Here is a 22,327-nt window from a genome sequence, read left to right as displayed (position 1 = left end):
CAAACAAACGTCCTTCCCAAATGTGCTTGACACGTCAAAAGGAAGTTAAATGAAACAGACTCATTCAAAAATTGTTCCTTTGGTTACGTCACAACATTTTCAGGAAGACAAGTCTCATTTTTATCTTGAATTTTCAGTTGCAAGAAAAAGTATGTGAAACTTTTTATCATTATTTCTGCATTAATTGGCAAATATGGAGTATGATAAGTGGTTCAGATAATGCATGGCCAATAGCCAAAAATTTGTGCAGCCTTGACTTATAAATGACCTCCCAAGTTTTGAGATGAGGTTTTTTTTTTTTTTTTTTTTTTTTTTTTTTTTTTTTTTTAAATCGGAAGTGAGTGAGGGAATGTTCTAGCTATGGCAGCAGCAAACTTCATGCCAATCAACAATTTGGCAGATAGCAAACAATTCGACAACAGAGGCCAAGTAATCATAAACAAAGAATAACAATGTGTGTATTATACATATTAAGATATTAAACATCATTTCAGCTATATCATCTAAAAAGCTAAAAAGCAGTGAGAAAAAACGAAAACATAAGTAACAAATTTAAATATCCTCAAACTAAACCCAAAAGTCTGCAGTTTAAGCCCATCTTGTTCATGTCATTTGCTCACTGCTTGGAGCCAAAACATTAAGACTTGTGGACTTGAGCGTTGAAGCAGACATAACACGCCACCCCACCAGGCCCCACCCTCTTTGAGCCCAAAATACCTGAAGCATTTCCCATACATTTTATCCTTGTTTTTTTTTTGTTTGAATGTTACATCACACAATGTTTGTAAAAAGTGTCTTTAAGGGGTTTAAGTGTGTTTTAACAAGTTTAAATTATGAGTGTGCTGTATCTATAGTAAAGTGTTTTTCTTTTTTTTAAACATTTCAACCTATTGCAATCAGACTTGGAACATTTCCCCCGCAATAAATGGGCACGTGATAAATGGGCATTTACTGTTGTTTGAAACAGCTCCAAGCAGCTTACAAATTGTCCAATATATCACAACTGGACATTTCTAAATCAATCAAAATTTTCATCTGTGTTGGCATGTGTTAAAACGTATAAATAAAATATAGGGGTGACGCCTCTGAAAAGCACCATTTTCTTATCAGCTAAGATGGCTTGATTTGTTCTTAAACATTTAGTTTACTTTCAGCCAGAAAATTATACCACGCTATCTTGCTGGGCCTTCTCATGGTAAACAATACACCCAAGTCAAGGGGGAATACTTAAAGGTGGCATGCTGAATGGAAAAGCACATTATTGCAGCTTGAGGCAAGCGTTAGAATTAAGACATTCAAGTTCACTTCATTTAATTATGGATGGTAAAGGTTCTCTTGTCTGTGAAAGCGACTCAGAAAACCCCCTCAATTCATCATGCAACCATCCTTTACATTTACTTGCTCATTTCTATAAAGTAGGGTGGAGCCCGTATAGTTATCCGTATCAGGTCAAGACCCGGACTTATTTCGAGGTTTTGGTACTTGCTGCGCTGGTGGGTATAAGACTAGAAATAAACTGTATGTAAATGTAACTCAAGTGATTACAAGAAGAATTTTGATAATCCCCAATTGATGCAACCAAATTAAAAAGTCGGTTGCCAAGTGTTTACTCGTGTAATAAATCTGGAACCTGATATGAGCGACAAAAAGAAAAGAAAAAACTTCACTTACATTGCCCATATACTCAGACAGCAGATCCTGAAGAGCCTGGCGCACTGAATTGCATTCAGCCACAATTCGCTCCCTGCGGTCATCGCGAGTGCAAGACGAGTCGGCCATGAGGGCAGCACCACTGATGATGCTCTCAAGACGTTCCTCCAGGGATGGACGAAAGCGCTCCTCACTAAATGCCAGAGGGTCCACAATGATTTGTTTCTAAGAATAAAAAAGAAAAAATGCCACAATATATTATTCCGATGTTAGTAATGTAGTTCATTAGGCAGCTGCAATCACAGCCATATTCACCCCCTGCATTCATTCCATCTACCATTCCATCTGACCTCCTCTGCTTCTGTGTCACAAGAACTTATCAAATTGCTTCCGATGGAAACGAGGGGGTGGCGCTGACTCAAGAGTGAACTCAAAGTTGCCCATGTGCACCTGATGCGTAAATGAGCAGGTGAGTCATAAAGGAAGGCAGATAAATTTGGAGTTGACCATTTCTGATTGTACAAAAAAAAGGACATTTTGGCCCAAACTGTATAATATACATAGCATACATTCAAGTATCATCCAAATATGAACTAGGACAAAAGAAAACCGAGGTCCTATCATATCGTAAAATTGTTATTCGTAACTACAGTAGATTTGATGGGCAGTTTGTCTTGTGGTTTACTACTTACCAATCAACACCACTGCATGGCATGCAAAATTCTATGAGTAATGTAGCAGTGCATTTTCCAGCCATAGCTATGCAAGTGACAGCATTAAGCAACAAGGTAAACAATGTCCTATTGAGAGCACAGCTATGCTGACCGGTTCAATAGCTAATTGACTCAATAACATGGTAGAAGACTGCAATGATCATGTATTTTTAGAATTCAGTGGAGATCTGCTCATTATCTGAACAGGGTGAATATGGAAAACTATTTTGTAATCAAAATCTTGTCTGCTAATAGCTTCATTGGCTGCATTTATCACCCCACACAACATTAAGATGATTAGCTCAGTGTTGTATCCCGCTGTTAAGGTTTTATTTATTTTTTCATTGCCAATGAATCAACTGTTATGAGTATGACGCAGGTTTCAACTCGTGTTAAACTTAAGCTTAGAACATTTAACTTTGTTTACAGTATGCACACGGTACACTCTGTAACTCTTCTACTCAAACCAATTTGACAAAAACATAGATATGACATGGTTTCGGTTTAGAATTTAGTAAGGTACATACACAGAAAGTAGTGCGCTACAGTTGCTGATGTGCCAAATCCACAGACAAGTCATGGAGCACAAGTCAACAGGTTGTCATTCTGCAACCACTTGTACTTACGTCAAAATTGTTGAGGGCATATGCCAGCTCTCCTCCGCCTGCCGGTTGATTGAGTGCCGAGTCTTCTGTGGCAGTGGCCTGAGCGGCATTGGAGATGCCAGAAACGGCATGCTGCAGCTGCTTGTAGATCAGGTCACGGTTAGCCTTGTAGGCGGCAACGTCAGGATGCTGCAGGCAGGCATGGGATGCTGTGTACAGCATGGGAATGTTCTTCTGGAGAACACCACGGGCGGCAGCCATTTGATCTTTGTGTTGGGAATCCTTTAACTCCTAAATGAAAGCATGGTAAAGTGTGGTAAGGTAGTTTTTTAACATGAGACCAGGTCTGTCATGCCCTTAACTAAGTGTGAGTTCTGTGACCTAGACTCATTTGTTGCCGGCAGTACGAATACAAGTCATAAGTTAGTCAAAAGACTGTATAATACTGTATAATTTATTTCTACTCAAAGTTGTGCATTATATAGAAAATAGACCAAATCAGCTTCCATTGTTTCATGGAACAAACAAAAAAAAAAGCACACGCACAGGATTCACTTCACTTCCAGCTGAGCTTTAAAGTGTACCTGTGGAGCGCAGAAGGAAAAATATAGTATATGGTTTGTCAAGAAATCCAATGTCTAAAGGCGCTTTTGGTTACACCGGTTTTATAAAAGCAAGCTTATATTAGCTCGCGTATTTGTCGAGACGCCCCGGGCGCAGCCATGTGGCCTGAAAGAAGGGGAGCCCAAAGGGAGCCGTGACACACGGCTTAGCCAGCTCCTTAATACAACGCGGCATTTTCTTGATCAGATATTGACAAATGTGTCATTCTCACACTTTACCTGTGTCAATAGAGACGGAGGTATAATAAATAAAGACATAAAAAAAAAAAAAAAAAAATTGTCAAATGAGGGGGCAGGCGGGGCTGACGCGATTGCTCTTAGCCAGTTTTTTTTAACTCCCCTCCTCCCCCATTGCGGCTTATTACAGCCATGGGCAAGCAAGCTGGCATACCACTCAAAGTGGTGGTTGCAAGGGACAGCCCAGTCAACGTCACATCCGTTCTGTGCATTCAAATAGGGGGGTTATTTTGGCAAATACAAGACACTAAAAGAAAACACTAAATACTTATTATACCTGTTGTCTTTTGGCTGCCATGATGTTCAGCTTGTCAACCTCCGGCTTCAAGGCCTTGTACTGGATCCCTAGCTCCTGTTCCGTTCCTGCATTACGTACTTTCACAAGGCTGTCCTCCACCTCAAGATGAAAGAAACAATGCTTCAAGAAACAAAATTCTTACATTTAAAATTCAACTTCTTAAGATTTCTCAGGCCAATAAATTGTGTCTTCTCATAGACTAATAATCACAATCTGCAAATTTAATGTACCCAAATTATCATTTTAACATAATTTAAAATGAGAATGACACCTCCAAAATATACAACTGTGTTAATTATTTATGTCCGCATAGAATTTGTATCCAAAAGTGTGTTAAATCTGACTTCATTTCACTAAACTGGCCTTATCTGGCAGCACTCCAAACTTTAATCCGTGAATATCCTCCATTTCTCTGCTTTGATACAGTCCAGTCGGTCAAAATGTCATGGAATTTCTCTCACCAGTTTAAGCTGCAGCAGAAGTTTGTAGACGTCGGACATGTCTGCCAGAACCAACAGATGTGTGACTGCCGACAAGAGGGCTCTGGCAGCACGAACCATATTGCCCCTCTTTACAGAGGAGCAGGGGTCTTCAGCAAATTCTCCAGAAGCCTGCCTCATTGAATCACCTGGGAATAGAATATATCTGTCAGCATGTCTACTCGGGTAACATTTGAATTACAATCGCCCTGGCAACTAAAAAGCTTTATTATGGCATTGATATATCAACATATCACCTTGAGATGGCACTAGAATTCAGACATTATCAAGCAAAGTCGGAATTTGTAGCCGACAGTGGAATCAATGCTACATGTAAGGGTTACAGCAGAGATACATTTGTGTTAAGTATGACATTTTCTTTTCACATTGAATGAGTCAGCACATTATACATCGAGTTTTTGTATTCGAGTTGTGCGTTGAAGAGATATCAGGCAATTAAAATGTACACAACGGAGAACAGCTTGACACATTCCATCTTGAGGGGCATTCTTTCTACATTTCTAATACAATTTCCAAATGCACGACTCAGGTCAAAGTCCCAACAAAAGGCCTGCAATCTTGTTTGTCCAGCACCATGATTTGTCCTACATTGGCCTGTATGGTTGACTGAACGCATATTGACTTTGTTGGCTCACATTATGAACATCAGTACATCATTCAATAGGTGGGGGAGCATGGAAATTCAAAAGGATGTAGTATGGACCTAAAATACAGTGAGCTCCATATAAATCGTAATCCAAAAACTAATAAAAAGAGTGACAGGACAGTATGAATTCCCATTGCCTAAAGCAAAGTAGATATGGATGACAAAGGGTTCACCAAACAAAAATGGCCAAGACTGAGTGAGAAGTGAAGTTCACAACATTGTAAAAAGTGCATGTGTGATATATTCATAAATTCAATAAAATTCAGTGGCACCTTTTTCTCAACTATGTAATAATAACCCCAAAACAAATCTTTTAAAGAACTATTTTTGTTAAAATGCATTCGAGTGGAAGTCGTGTACCCTACATAAATGCCAAATGAAAAATCCAAAACAATCGTTACTCATCCCAGCTTTTGGAATCACAAGTAAACAATCCAAAAACTTCAATGACTCCAGGTAAGACAATTTGACAATTAAATGAAATCATTAAAAGTGAAATGCCTTAAAAAAAATTTTTTTTTAAAAAGATGTATTTAACTCACCTATTTATGCAACAAAAACTGCAATGAGGTTTTTAATTGTTTTGAACTGAGGAGGACCATTTTACCTCACAGCATTGACCATTACATGGATAAAGATCAGCACACATTCAACAACAGCCGCTGCGCGTCTCGGCTATAACCAGCCCTTGTGAACCAAATCAATTAGGCCATTTTCAGGCAGTAGCTGGCAATCCATCAAGACTTTGAAAAACCTCTACTTGTATAATGCTCACCTGTGGCCCATTAAGAGGTATATTGCTTGGTGAGCCTCAATAACACCAACGCAAGAAAGAAACAGAATAGAATAGAATAGAATAGAATAGAATAGAATAGAATAGAATAGAATAGAATAGAATAGAATAGAATAGAATAGAATAGAATAGAATAGAAGAGCAGTTGTGGCTTGCCTTCAACATGAAGGGAAAGTGCTACTTGAGCTTCAGGCAAACAAATTTAACCTGGTGAAAAAATAAAAAATAAAAAGAACAATAGAAATTTGAAATCTCTGGAACACAAACAAAGGCCCCTGGAACAAGCACATACTGCATTACATGTGGACGGCCATCCTTGATAACGTCATCCATGTTTTGTTACATCTTTACATTCTAACAGCTGGCAGGTCACAGCTGGGTGGAAAAGGTTACATGAATCCAGGGGATGGAGGCGATGTTGGCTTTCTCAATGGTCACATTATCAGTCCAGTCACGCTCCACTGGGCAGCATAGCAGAGCTGACAGCCGGCACGAGGCACCAGCGGAGTGCTTGCATTCCAGCCGGGTGACAGCTTACTGCATCTACAGTAAAAACACTGAAGTGTGTGTCACAAAGGCTAACTAGCCACATGTCAGCCACCTCCAAAGTATTGAGAGGATAGCTGAAGCGGGGGCACATTTAACTCGCTGGGCAACTTGAGGCAACAAAGACACACGAGCACAGCTGTCACATCAAGTGGAGATAACAGTTGTACTCAAGACACCGTTCAGAAAAGTCTGGGAGTATTGTTAGATTTTGTCCCAGTTCTTTATCTTTAATGCTCACTGTGCTAATAGTAATTACCAGGAGGCTGCCTTCTCAGTTTAACTATTTAATGTATGCCAGAAAGATCGATACACAGCTGTGGAGCCTTCTCTGCAAGATTGCGGACCTCCAAGGTCCTTATTCTTATACTACTCTTGGGCGCCCTCCTCTATGGGGGCAACTCTGCCTAGCCGGTGAGATAATGTGTGACCTTGCAGTCTTAACTGAGATCAACTCATATGTGTGTGCAAAGAGTGTCAAAGAGAAGGGAAAGCCAGTGGAAGCAAGAGAAAAGTCACAGCAAGATATCGGTATAGGTCAAGCTACCTAGCTAATTACATGTGCCATAAAGGTCTATTCTAACTATGCAAAACCAGATAATTGGGAGTATGTGAAAACAGATGAATAAAATAATAAAGACATTAATTGGAAGTTGCTGTAACAAGTCTGTCAACTTTGCTATGGTGGAGTCTCGTCTTGTTTTAAGTAGCAAAATGCAAACTGAAAAGCAAGACGTAAGGTCTGTCCATCCATTTTAGGCACCGCTTATCCTCACTTTGGTCATGGATGTGCTGAAGCCTTGAACCATCTGGCATTGGGCCAAAAGCAAATACAGCGCAAACTGGTTGCCAGCAAATCATAGGAATATGTCGGATAAATTATTTACATAAAACTTAATGCCACGACAAACATCGCCTCCCTTTCTTTGTCCTTTGCATTAGCGCTTTAATACAGTGAGACTTGTTTCTCTACTCAGCAGGAACATCAACCACCAAAAACAGGGAAGCATTTAGAAAGTGGCTACTCAAAGAGGAGCTAAACCCAAGATGTCAAAACTGGTGACATTCTTAACATACATATGTTCTTCATAAGCCGTTTACATATTTTACATATTTTCACTCCCAGACAAGTGCAATCCCAAGAACAGAGCCCTGCCCTATTTATTTACTGAGACAGCAACTGCAACATTGAGTTTTTCTGAGGCAAGAGAGAAAAAGAAAATCAAACGTTACATGTTAGGCATTCGTCTTACAGCTCCTTGAGGCAGAAAACGCATTGAAAATTAAGCCTACACAGAGCGCCATCAACAGGTAGCTCCACTGAGTGGGAGACTAAAAGGTAGCATTGCTATGCTCAATATGACAATCACATTGTAGCGGAGCTCACCCCATAAAAATAATTTTAAAAAGGTCCCAATTACCAACCAAAGTTAAACCAAAGGCCCATTCCTAATTATGTACAAAATACAGTGTTAAAATCAGGTAGCTATGTTTATTGCTAAACTGTAGTTGGGACACAGCAGCCTTCCCGCTACCAAACTAAATTGGCTACAAGCAAATATTGCACAAATACAGATGGTGGCCATCTTTCATTTCTGACATACCAACAGTAACTTGGATAACTCTGGTGTGACCAGGCATGTTCTCACTTTGTTGTTTATGTGTAATGTAACATTAGCATAACGTACAATTATTCAGCCGGTGGTTGCCTCTATTCTATTTTTATTTTAAATTGACTTTCAAGATGACGCGTCTGTTCTTGGTGTTGGATTTTATCAAATAAATTTCCCCCAAAAAGTGACTTATACACCAGTGCGACTTGTATAAGGCTTTTCCCTCCTTATTATGCATTTTATGGCTTGTGCGACTACTCCGGAGCAATTTATAATCCAGACAATACATTATATACCTAGGAGAAACTAGCACAAACCAAAGACCAAAGCTTATCAAGCATTTCCAATACAGTAAGTATCCCTTACCTTGCTTGCGGACATCTTCAACTGCAGCAGTCAGCTCATCCTTAAGGAACTGACTCTCTTTTGCAATTTTCTCTCCTTTTTCCAGGAAGTTCTGGGTGGCGGTCTCCACTGAAGCTGCCAGGACATGTGCCTTCTTAGAGCGTCCCTTCTTCTTGTTCGAGGGGCCTTTGTTACTTGAGTTTACCAGAGTGGTGACCTGTGGTGGGAATACAGTGAGGTCAAAAAAAAATAACTGAAATGGGGCTGTGTCTCATAGCAAACTAATTGGATTACTTGTACTACCAGTTACTATTCAGACAATCGTTACCATTTGCCTTCAATTCAAACGATCAAAATTTTAATATTATTTGATGCAACATCCACAGACAAAGAACACTTAACTCATAAAATTTTGAATTTATCGACAATTTTACAGACAACTTTATAACCACCACCTGAGAACACATGACAGAGAAGACACTGCTGCCTCAGCAATTACAAATGCTTTCTATAAGCTAAGGGGTACCCGCTTGTTTTCCACACAAGCTCTGCTCCCCGTAGCAGAAGCACACAGCCAGCTGGCACAAATGCTCGTTGTCGAGCGAGGCGGAAGGAGACAGCCAAGGGATTCAGCCCACTGGTTGTTAATCTACCGAGTGTCCGGCTAGTCATTGGCTCAGCAGTACAGTGGATATATTGTTAAAAAAAAAAAATACATTCAAAAATAAAAAAATAAAATAAAAAAACACTAAAAACTCAATCTTGAAGGGACATTTGGTTCTTGGTGATATGACAGTGGCCCATGTTTTCTTCACTTGTTGATGACCACCTTGGAAATACTTTTGCACCCAAATATTCTGATACTGTAGAATTTGTCTACAGACCATGGTTTGCACTCTAAGATGTAACTAGGAAAATGTCAGGAAAAGCCTGTTGAACATCTAACTTTGTTTTGGTTACTCAGACGCAAAAATGGTGGTTTGATTGGTTAATTCCGAACATCCTATAGAAGTTGTAAATAGATGTCCAGACGTGCAATCAGATAAGGCTGAGGTAAAAAAAAAAAAACCTATACACACACACACACACACAGACACACACAGACACACACACACACACACACACACACAGACATACACAGACACACACACACTTTTAAACTCGAGTATTTTAGCAATATTTCCTTTTTGGAGTAATTGGAAAAATAATGATTATGCATTGTTAAACAATACGAATACAAAATATGCATGTAAGGAGCAGTTAAGCTTTATTGTCCAATTAGTCTCCATACTCAATGACTACACTGTAGTATCTGTATGTGAATGGCTTTAATAGGCGGGTCTGGCCTAGTGCATGACGTGGAATTAAAAAAACGAGAGTGAAGCCATTGGCTGCTGTTAGCTCAGCGGCTGGCTGTTAACTGGCTTATTGTTAGCCAGTCCAAGCAGTGTAAGTTGTGGCCATTCCGCTTGTTAATCAATGTGCTTATTGGTGTAAGTTGTTACGGTTTGTTCAATTAGAAAATTGAAAGTGTTAGTGTTTATGTTGTTACTGCAGCAACAGGAATCCATGTTTGGCCACCTTTGTGTTTCAGCAAGGACATTTAATGCTCATAACTGGTCAATTAGACTGAAAATTGAGGAAAAATATGGTTTCATGTATATGCAGTAATTAACAGAATTATCAATAGGACAGTTGATTCAAAAAAAGATTTGTTGTGATTTTTTTTTGTGACAGTCTTTACCAATATTTAAACTTTGGTCATAGTCTTTTCTGCACTCTGTCCTTTGGGTTTGGTGCCAACACACTAAATTTCTTCAACAGCAACAGTGCTCAGTGGAGATGAACAATTATAATTACATAATATAAAATGAATATAATTACTTGAGTTATTCAAATAAGTTCTGCAGCTATATCATTACATTGTCTGTTTTTTTTTTTTTTTACAGCCCTCAGGTTTTTTTTCCCTCCCAATTGAGTTGTACCGTAATTTCCGGACTATAAGTCGCGTTTTTTTTTCATAGTTTGGGTGGGGGGGCGACTTATACTCAGGAGCGACTTATATATGTTTTTTTTCACAAATTTTTACTTGATCATTAAGACATCACTTATAAATATAGTTGACCACTTCCCATGTTATTTTTAGTATAGTTGATCACTTCACATGCTTTTATATCTTTATCTTGAACATATTCAAAACATAAAAAATAGAGAAAACATCAAATAAACCAATTAACACTTTAAAGCACCATATCCAAGTCCACTGTCTGCTGTATGTACACTTGCTCCATTTTTGGTCCTCTTATATTTATTATTATTATTTATTATTATTTGTTTATTTATCATTTATTCAACACTCTTATTTATTCATTGTTTGTTGTCCTTCATGTAATAGTTGTCCTTAATCACTCTATATGTTACGTCAGGCCCGTTCTCAGCTCTTTGTTTGTGTTTGTCACGTTAGCATACCTATCGTTTAGCCTGTTGTTGCTATCGTTTAGCCTGTTGTTGCTCGTTCATGACTGTTTTTGGTGTGGGATTTTGTCGAATAAATTGCCCCCAAAATGCGACTTATACTCCGGAGCGACTTATATGTTTTTTTTTTCACTTTTTGGGGCATTTTATGGCTGGTGCGACTTATACACCGGAGCGACTTATAGTCCGGAAAATACGATAATTGTTATAGAATCACATTTGAACAGGTGTGTAGCCTTTTATTTCCACTTAATATGGGGCGGATTCAAGGCCAGCTCACTAAAGCGGCTTTATTGCTGAAAAATAAAAAATAAGGAATAAAATATGTGATATTCTACATCTGAGGGGTATTTTGACAAAACATGTCATGCAGACAGTGTTAGGATTAAAAAAAAAAGGCTCATATAAGAAAGTAAGGCCTGTACACTGGATTTCGCAATTTATTCAGATCTCTTTCAACTTTACCTTGGGATGGTAAAAACAACATGCACACTGACACTATTATTACCTGTGTAACCAGGGGCTCGAGCAGCCGCTCCACTGCTAGAGTTCTGATCTCCAGACTCTTCGGGTCCCATTTGAAATTGATATTTGCGGTGTTGATGCTTGTCATGTCTGGAAGTCTAAGGTGGTACACAAAAATCACATCAAATAAAAGAACAATGAAAGAGAATTTAAATTAAATTCCTACCACCAACCAAGACAGTGATTTTCAGAATGTTGACAAAAATTTTATGAAGGGCGGAAAAGTCAAACAATCAGAAAATGTCCTCCACTTTCAATAACTGCTGCTGCATAGATTTGGTATCAGGTAAAATAGGCGGAACAGGAAAGTCTTGGGGCAGTATCATTGCTATAACCCTTGAAGGAAATGTGTTATGCTTGAATGCAGCCAGTTTAAGCATCAACTTTTCTAGCTTGACTGCCACTTTCGCAAGTCGCAGTTAAAAACGTATAAACATCACAAGATTAAAGACTTATTGTGTAGATGTCTGACTTTCTTTTGTAGTTTGAAAAATATCTAACAAAAGGTTACACAAAGATTAAGTGTTATTGATGAGCAGGTCAGGTGAATAAGAAACTTAGGGGGGGGGGGGGGGCACTAGGCCTAAATAAGGAGACCAGCGATCTTTCTGTTCTGCGATTTACCATCACTAAAATTTCTCATCGACACAAATGGCCAAAGCATGAGTCAACTCGTCAGCGATGTTAACATTTGGCTCGACTTGCACCTGTGTGGTCATTTGAAATAAAACTAAGCAGCACTCATCCCATTTGTATCCCCAAGGTTTAAAATGTAACTAAATCAGGTGATTGAGACCAAATTTCAAGGTGTTGCAGATTAAGTGTTGTTCTCGCCCATTTTGCTTACCTGCTGCGCACTTTGCCAAAGCCGACACCTTGCTAAAGCTAATGCTAGTTGACAAACAAACGAGCCACAAGGATTTCGTGCACTACTTGTGCTGAATGCCAACTAAACAGTTATGAACGTTCTCTTTCAAACGGTTCGCATTCCATTCTTTGAACTACGATCGTGTGACGTCAAGTAACTTCAAAGAATCACTTTGAACTCACTCATAACAATTCGTTAGGGAAGTTTCAAGATGGAGGAGATGACAACGCTTCGCCTCTAAAGTTTTGCTCTCTTTCGCTGTCCTGGCGGAGAAGCAACTTTTGTCGCTCGAACTCACTTCACAACAAATTCCTCTTCAAAACAATAAAATTAGTAGACGATAAACGAGAGTTTGGCAAAATGTTACCTTGAAAGTTTCGATAGAGCTGCTTTCGCTGCCGTTGACTTGTTTCCCAACAATAGCCGAGACGGAGGGGTGATTGGGCGGTGACCGAGTTCCTGAACTTCCTGGCAGCGAGACTACCAGGGAACGTCCAACTAGCCCGCAAATGACGACTTGTTTTGGGCGTGGCAGTAGCTGTGCTTGTCCATATATGGATTAATTACTGCTTCTATTTTTCCGGGCTTGCACAACGTCGACCAACCTGCGACATACATTTTGACCGGTTTACGTTCAAAAATTACAAAGGATAGATTAGATGCACGTTTATGGAGGAACTTAAAAGATCCCCTCATCAAGGAAGTTAAAGTGATTACACAACAGATACATAGAACGACAACAAAACACTTTTCAGTTATTAACATTTCTTTTGTTTTTTGTTATGCGTAGATGCATTTAAATATTTATACCTGTATGTTTTATTTTTTCTAAATAAATGTGGGTATAAACACAAGATAATTATATATGTAAATGCAATATAAATGTATATATGTATTATTTATTTTTGCTGTAAATATATTTTTAATAGTGGCGGCTCGGTGGCGCACTGGGTAGCACGTCCGCCTCACAGTTAGGAGGGTGCGGGTTCGATTCCACCTCCGGCCCTCCCTGTGTGGAGTTTGCATGTTCTCCCCGGGCCCGCGTGGGTTTTCTCCGGGCACTCCGGTTTCCTCCCACATTCCAAAAACATGCTTGGTAGGCCGATTGAAGACTCCAAATTGTCCCTAGGTGTGAGTGTGAGTGCGATTGGTTGTCTGTCTCTGTGTGCCCTGCGATTGGCTGGCAACCAGTTCAGGGTGTCCCCCGCCTACTGCCCGATGACGGCTGGGATAGGCTCCAGCACGCCCGCGACCCCCGTGGGGACTAAGCGGTTCAGAAAATGGATGGATGGATATTTTTAATATTTGTTTTTATTTTCACTTTTATTTATTTTGGACATGGATTATCTTGCTTCATTGAATCTGTTGCTGTCAGCATAAATGTTCTCCAATGTGTTTGATTTCCCCAAAATTTCATTCAATCAATCAAGATCTAGACAGCAGTTGACTTTACTCTCGAAATATCTCATCTTTATTTCTTTGTGTCATCCAAGGAGTCTGAAAATAATAAAAACACTACTTCATAAAAGTAAGGAGTCGAAGGTAAGGCGTGGGACTGCAATAAAATAAATAGAACACTTTTATGTTAAATTAAGCAATATTTTTTAGCTTGTGGATGCCCAAAACAACATTTTGATTTATACAATACCAGAGGTCTCAAACTCATTTTTGTGGTGGGCCACAGTTTTGTTACAATTTTTCTTGAAAGGCCATTATGCCTGTGAAACCATGAATGTTAAATTCCCTCTTCACCATATACAATAAATACACAGGAAACTGATAGATGACCAGTTTTGAAATCGGAAGTCAAAATCAAAAATAATAGTTGATTCAATTATTGTTCAAGTTACTGTAGTAGGGAAAAAAATGGTTACTGACTGAAATTTTGGTACAGATTTTAGCAAGGATTGTGGAATTTACATCAATGTGGAAATGCAGCAGATGCTCGGTAAGTCCAATGGAAGTCCACATTTCCTTTGAAAAGTTGTAAAAGTATATTCAAGTATAAGTCTATAGTTTCATGAGCTGTTTTCTACATAAAAATCTGCTACAGGTTTACAATGAAATATTTGTTGGGTTGTCAGAAAATCCTATCTCTTGTCCTCAAGAATAAAAGGTGAAAAGCAACAGATGTTTTCCCTAGAGGCAAGCATCTTGATTTTTGGTTCTGTCAGCTTCTTTTTATTTTTCCAACTAAAACACTTACCATTCTGTTGCTGTAATCCTGAAGAGAACACATGCCGAAGGGGTTATAGTTATGTATGGTGTAAAAGTGGGAGACTATTTCTTTTTTATTTGACTCAGATGACCAGGGCCAAAAGTGCCCCTATCTTTTTCACTTTTATAAATGCCACAAAATTATCTCAGAGCTCATAGACTGACACATTTATGTTAGTGGCAACTGTGACTGATAGTGCTTGGACATTAGATAAAAGTGTTCTAAAATATACTGTAGGGGATGGAAGTGTGAAAGCTTTAAATAGACTATCTCAAGAGGCTGGATGCAACTGCTTCTCTAACCCTACACACACACACACACACGCACACACACAGTTTTTAAAAAAAATTGATCGATATCTTCCTTCCATCTCGGCTAGACTACTGTAATGCGCGCTACGGAATCAGCCAGTCCTCCAGTGTTTCCAGTTAGTCCAAAATCCCGCCGCTCACCTCCTAACTGGAGCTCATAAGAGGGAGCACATAAGCCCTCTTCTGGCCTCCCTCCACTGACTCCCAATATATTTCAGAGTGATCCTTGTATTTGTTTTCAAATCGCCAATGGCCTCACCCAGCTAACCTCTCTGAGCTCCTCCACCCCTACGCAAATGCTTGGTGACTCGGGTCTGCAGACCAGACACTCTTGGAAGTGTCAAGGACTAGTTGGAGCCTCAGAAGGGATCGAGCTACTGTTGCTGGTCCTCTCTCTGGAATAACCTTCCCTTGGATGTTAGGCAAGCCTCCCTCACTGTTCATTTTAAAAGCCTTTTTTTTCATTGGCTTTTGACTGAATTGCTGTTCTGCTACTGTCTATTAATGTGTGTTTCAATTTTTTTTTTAATTATTGTTCCATTGCTATAAGTGAAGCACTTTGTTACAGCTGAAGCTTATGTAAAACACACTATTACAAATACAAATAGTACAAATAAAGTTGTATTGTATTATATAGTATTAAGTATGATTTTCTGTGGAAAGTTAATCAATGTGTTGATATTGTAGTGTGCCAGAATGCATTCATGAAAAATATTTGCTTATCTGAAAACCGAGATATTGCAGTGAACTAGTATCTGCCGTGTAAAGCCGATGACTCGCCATGGACACAGTGATGCAAGGATTGCTCATCCAACGGTTGGTCTGTAATGACGAGCGATTATGCGAGGTGCTATTCTATGTTTTAATGATGAATGTTTACCCAAGTAACAGCTAGCTGCCAGACAAGTTGGGATGTCCTTGAACTTCATCTTTTTGTACCTGCTAGATTGAACAAATGGTGGCGAGCACAGCATGATATAAATAATTCCTTCTAATTATGAGGAGGCTCACATGTTTGTCACACACTGCATGTATAATTGAGCACATGCAAATGAGTGTGTAGAGATGTGGGAGATCAAAACAATTAGATAATGTTGAATAATTGTCTGTGATTTTTATGTTTTTTTTAAAATGACATCGGAGTCGGGACTGTTGCAATCATGGGGCTAATAATATGAATATTTATTTAAATGTTTTTTTCACCTTATATGAACTTATGCCTTCATAGTTGTGGTTTTTGGTGCTGTCAGTTTTAAACAACATAGTTTTACAGTTGTTGCAGGAAACTCCTCTTACATCACTGGTGCAAACATGTCAGTCTCATCTACATTCCAGCTGCTGACAAAGTTACAAACACTTTGACATTGAGTGAATTTGAAGTGCCTTACTGTAAGAAGGTTTTGTTTGCGACCTTCAGTTTGCCCACATTTACCTGACTCATACTGAGAGCCGTCCATGATGTCACTGGCTATCTCTCGCTTTTCAAATGAGATCTGGGTCCTCTAAGATAATCAATGGACATGCAGTGCAATTACGTTGAGAGTCTGAAGAAGTTGAGAGGAAGTCAATGGACTTGGAGCATTAATGATTGTTCTTCATTTGCTGCGACCCTCCCCATAAGGATGTGTGAAACATATACAGTATTATATCAAAGACTTGCACAAGACATATTCACAGTGTTGGGATGGTAACGCAATGGTTTCTGACAAAAGCCATGCCATTTGTTTGTACAATGGAGAAGGCCACACATTTTACACGATATTTTTTAGCTAAAAAGCAAATGAAATGGTCGCCTCAGGAGGTTGCACTTCTCTATATCTGAATATATTCCACTGGCATGCTGACTGAAAGGGGTACAAAACTCAATGATTACTTAGTAAATTGCAATCACCAGCAAATCTTCAACTGACCTTGTTATGTTCCGAAATGCTCCTGGGAGCTATTGTTCTAATTTCTTGCTTTCCAAATGGGATTCGGGCTAAATGGAAGGTGAACTATGTGGAGGAAGCCGCAAATTAAACGTTAGGCTGTAAATGAGTCACGGCTTTAGTCACTCTCTGATGTGCCCAACCAAATATGGCAAATATGTGCATGCCTGGGTGCTTCAAAAATAGACCTGTATTTAATGTGCATTTCTTCATCATATTATTACCTCTTGTTGACAGCTCATCACTTTAACCATTGATAAGGTGGTGTTGTTTTAAAAGAATCACTTTAAATTCTGCTTGACTCCATCTGAGAGTCATTCATTTAACAATATACTTACTACTGTCTACTACTTCCATATCTGTGAATCTAGAGAAAAATGTTTACACAAACAGTACCAAAAAAAAAAGCATCTTGGATTAGGATGCAACTTCCAAGTTGGGAAAATGACTCCCATCTGCAAGGAAAACTGCTGAAGGATTCCATTGTGCCTATGTGATGAATTGGCAGGAACTGTATGAGGATGTCAGTTCACTTATCATCCCATTCACATCATATTTACTTTCACACAAAAGTTCTAAAGGTCCCTCACCTATTACCGTCTCTAATGTCATGCAGTAGTACTTAAATTGCACATACATTTACGCACACCAGAGCTAATGACAAGCAGGTAAGCAAACCCGATAACACCAACGATTGATTGATTTGCATTTTTCTTTTTTAATGCAACTCACGCTGTTTGTAAATGTTCTTAAAGCTTGACAAATGCAAGGAGAGATGTCTGAGTGAAGAGGCGGGTTAACATTGCTGCACGTCTTGAGCTAGAAGGATGTGGGGACTTGGGGGCGGTGGCTTGCTCAAGGTCAACTCGACTGTAGTCACAAAGCAGACTGGCATCTCTCCAAAAACTAAGAGGCTTTTTTCCCCCCCTGCGGCGCTATGTTGTGGTTCCAAAGCCCAAGTCCTTCCAGATGAGCTACTTCCACTGGAGATGAGCTCGCACCACCGCTGTCTTCCTGGACCCTGTGTTTGGAGATATAACTTCTGAACGTAGCACATATGCATGCTGTGCAGCTTCTTCGGGCACTGGAAAAAATAAATGGTCTGAAACTTCTTGTATTCCTTGACAGTGATTAGTAAAAAGATGTTATTAGTATCAGTATTACATGTCAAACAATAAAATACTCAAACATAGATCTATGGTACCTAGCAAGTGATGTTGACAGTTGACTTTCTATTTTTTTCCCATCATATGACATACGTTCATCTTTTGAATTTTTCCGCAAACAAAATGTTGGTTTTCTATGACTGATTTGAATGGGACGAGTCAAAAGTCAGATAAAAAGAGGCATATTTCCCCAAATTTGCACCTCAACACTTTAAGAGGTTCCACTGTTATTCTCTGAGGTAATAAAATGAAGTATGAGTACGAATGAGAGGTAACAGACTCTCTGCATCAGGAACCACGCCTCGTTCATTAAGTGCTAAACATGTCACCAGTGTCATCATTTGTTTTCAGTTTCCGTCCCGAGCAGTTATGATTCATTTTTCACTTAATGCGCTGCTATCATTTGAATGCATAATAACATGTTGAAGTGAGTGAAACATTTGATGCAGCACCAAGAAGCTTTCAAAACTCACGACTTTAACATTCAAGGGCCATTTCCTGCTAAAATGCTGCATTTGGTACAACGAGGTATTTAAAGAAAACCAGATCCAATGAGATGCAAAAATGACCCACGTTCCAAATTCAACAGCACTCATCCATTGAGTATTTAACAGGGATATCATCTCCCAAATTCCATCAGGTTAAGGAGCAATTTATAGCTCTCAGCGATTGCACAGTGAACCAATGAAAATGTTGAAATGGAAACAGCGAGGCATGATTACCGATACAATGACCAAGACTGCGTTCCGCTCTCTCTGTAAATTGAATATACCTGCTGGTGAAAACATCATTTTGAAGAGGTGAAACAACCATTCATGTTTAGTCGGACGCGTATCCTTGCAGTGCATATGCTCGCCCAGCCAAGGAGTGAAGTTCAAGTTTGAAATACTGCCGCAGCAGACATCACCAAACGGCCAGTCCACCATAGTAAACAATCACAGGCTACCTGTCAAGTGGATGTCTAATCAATCACGGGGGTATGTCCACTTTATTACTCTGTCAAGAGATGATTATGGATTTTTGTTTTGACATGTCAGTGTTGCCAATAACAGGAGAATCCTTTGCGTCTATTGTGACAATTTCCCAACGTTTCATTAGGGAAATCTATTTCATTTCAGTATAAAATCAATAGAGTGAGGATTTTGCTTGGTTGAACAGTCAGCTGCAGACTCATGAAATGTGAGACTGTTCGGACATTATTCGGCACTACACAGCGACAAGTGCACAGCCAAATTAGTTTTGCACTATACACTCGATAAACATTGACTATGATTTTTATCATCAGGCAGCTTGCTTAACTAAATCGGAAATTGGAATGGAGATGATATTAAAAAAAACTTGCAGCCATAAAACTAGAAAAAAAATGTCTTTTTGTACCACTTGGAGGCACACTGTGCTCACTTTGAGAAAACAGTGATTGCACTATGTCACGTTACATTGGCTGTGACAGCAGAGCCAGCAAATGCTCTCAAACAGCCTGTTCACGTACATGGCAGCTAAAACTAATCCCAGGTTTAAACTTCAGGTGACTGCAGCAACAACTTGTCATTGAGAGCAATGACAAGATTGCAGTGACAATAAAAATACACCGTCACACAGCAGTTTCAATGGAAAGAGATGGTGTCGCTCCACTGAGCACAGAAAGGTAAGAAGAAAAAAAAAACATTCAAATCGCAAGTTTATCCCCATCCGTACAGGATGTTTTACATACAAAAAGGAAACACAGAGAATGAGCCATCTTTTAATCTGTGAGAAAAATGAATTTGAATGGCAAAATAAAATACAAAGCAAGGAATGGACCAAACAAAGAAGTCACATTAATGACAGCTGAGGAATATACCCCCCCAAAAAAAACCTCCAGCCTGGCTGGTTGTCACAACAGCAGGTTCCCCATGGCATGCATGTCAAACAGCTTTAGTTTGCCCTTTTCTCATAAAGTGGAGCGCATGTGTGCCCCTTTGACTCAATTCATGCAGCTCGAAATAGGCTTCATTTCACTGATTATGGTAAACGTTTCATACGCTATTTGAAAGAGGGTGTACCCACAAAGATGGCTTCTTTATGAAAAATTCATCCTGACAGATGTCTGGGTCGGCCCGCCCTGCCACGTTAACGCTCATCTGGGCCGACTGAGAATTGATTAGAAAGCTATGTACGCTGACTTTGAAGATACTACAGTACCATCCAATGCTGCCTTGCGCTGGCTTGCATTTGAAGAATTCAACACAGACTTTTGAAAAAAAAATAATTGCTGGCAAAGTGAACTCATTAATGTCCTGCCAATTAAGAAAGTTGAACTTTAAATTTGAGCTGTGTTGTATAAGTGAAACACGGATCACCTCATCAAACTTAAACAAGTTACTTAAAGAAATGTCGCTATCAAGATATGTATCACTACAGTTTGTTGGAGAAATGGACTCCCTACTAACCCTTATATGGATATATAGTAGATATATTACTTTATATATATATATATATATATATATATATATATATATATATATATATATATATATATATATATATATATATATTACTGTAGCAATAGAGATGAACATACAGCATATATTGTTGAAAAGAAAATGGTTCTAAATGTTCTCCTCTTTCAATATAGCTCTGAAAACCGTGATACTACAGCCAAGATGGTGAAACAACCGATGACTGTATTTCTGTAAGGTCTCATTTGATTTATCCTTCTTTTTTGACGGCTATATCATTCATTTTATATAGAAGCGATGATTCTTCACTAGAGATAACATTTTAAGTCACAGAGAAACACGTGTAAAAGCAAAAGCGCCTATATATCAAAAATACATATTGAGAAAATTATGGAATGAATAATACCGAATACATCAGGCATCCAATGGATTTTGACAGAACAACTAGAAGATCTGGACTTTGCTGACGATATTGCTCTACTCTCACACAGCCACCAACAGATACAGGAGAAAACTCAACTACTCGAAAAAACAGCAGCTGGACTGGGACTAAAAATAAACGGAGCAAAAACCAAAATAATGCGAGTAAACAACAAAAATACAAACCCCATTTACCTCAGGGGCTGCCCACTGGAAGAGGTAGACAAATTCACATACCTAGGAAGTGTAATTGCAGTGGACGGTGGAACGGAGGAAGATGTGAAATCAAGTATAGGGAAAGCAAGAACAGCATTCAACATATTAGAAAAAGATCTGGAAAACCAAAACCATTTCACTCAATACTAAACTCAAAATCTTCAACTCCAACGTCAAAACAGTGCTGCTATATGGATCAGAAACATGGAGGACCACCAAACACATCACCGCTAAACTGCAAACCTTCACAAACCACTGCTTCAGACGCATCCTCAGGATCTTCTGGCCCAACCGCATCAGCAACACCAGCCTATGGGACCGCACCAAACAAGAAACAATAGAGATATAGGTTTTGAGGAGGAAGTGGAGCTGGATAGGACATACCCTGAGAAAAAACAACATGGCTATAACCAAGCAGGCATTAACATGGAACCCACAAGCCAAAAGAAGCAGAGGGAGACCCAAAAACAACTGGAGAAGGAGCACAGAGCTGGATGTCAAGAAAATGGGACTGTCGTGGAAACGGCTGGAGAAAATGGCACAAGACAGACGAGGGGGGAAACTCTTCATCGATGGCCTATGTTTCGAAAGGAATGGAAAGGCTTAAAGAAGAAAGAATACCGAACACCTTATAAAAGACGGTCATGTTTAGAATACCAGCTTGACTGATAATGTCCTTTACAAACGTGTATGTGTTTGTGTGTGTGGTTGTTTTATGTGGTTTTGAATTGAGTCAACTCATTTGTCACGATAAGTGCCCTTCATGTGTCGGCAGATGCCGTTCCATGTAGAAAGATGAGACGTCCTAATCTGTTAATGCAAAAATGGAAGGACAGTCTACTCTTGACAGGTCCATCGCTTAATCATTCCAGCATTTGTTGTACTTTATGAGGGTCAAAGATTTTACGGACAAATGATATGTTGGCAGTGTTCCAAAAGGCTTGATTTGGTGAGCTAATGAGCTGGATGTACAAACTTGTAAGACATTTGTAAACATGCCGCTGACTACCAGGAAGGTCCTGTTGTTTTCCTTTGATGCATTATTTGCTTTACCACCCATCATCCTCTGTATTTAATCTGTTGTTTAATTATGCATAATGTTTAAGCATTGAAACAAGTATTTAATGTCCACATAAAAATAAATTTATGACTATGGTTTTCTTTGGGCTCGCCAACCTGTTACAAAGGGAAAT

At 39.2% G+C, this 22,327-nt stretch overlaps 1 protein-coding gene across 1 annotated transcript in view; it reads right to left on the bottom strand.

The window, feature by feature from the left end:
• Positions 1-12,971, bottom strand: part of ctnna1 (catenin (cadherin-associated protein), alpha 1) — a 45,563-nt gene extending 32,592 nt beyond the window's left edge. The window contains exons 1-7 of the mRNA XM_049746246.1: positions 12,805-12,971; positions 11,553-11,667; positions 8,591-8,786; positions 4,588-4,754; positions 4,106-4,225; positions 2,990-3,259; positions 1,672-1,875 (exon numbers count right to left, since the gene is read on the bottom strand). Of these exons, the coding sequence (XP_049602203.1) occupies positions 1,672-1,875; positions 2,990-3,259; positions 4,106-4,225; positions 4,588-4,754; positions 8,591-8,786; positions 11,553-11,657 (1,062 nt within the window). The 5' untranslated portion in view covers positions 11,658-11,667; positions 12,805-12,971. The remainder of the gene's footprint in view (positions 1-1,671; positions 1,876-2,989; positions 3,260-4,105; positions 4,226-4,587; positions 4,755-8,590; positions 8,787-11,552; positions 11,668-12,804) is intronic.
• Between the last annotated feature and the right edge of the window lie 9,356 nt (positions 12,972-22,327).

The sequence above is a fragment of the Syngnathus scovelli genome, chromosome 1, assembly GCF_024217435.2.
Source record: "Syngnathus scovelli strain Florida chromosome 1, RoL_Ssco_1.2, whole genome shotgun sequence".
NCBI lineage: Eukaryota > Metazoa > Chordata > Actinopteri > Syngnathiformes > Syngnathidae > Syngnathus > Syngnathus scovelli.
Note: the sequence above shows the minus strand (reverse complement) of the source record. Positions and strands in the feature narration are given on the sequence as shown.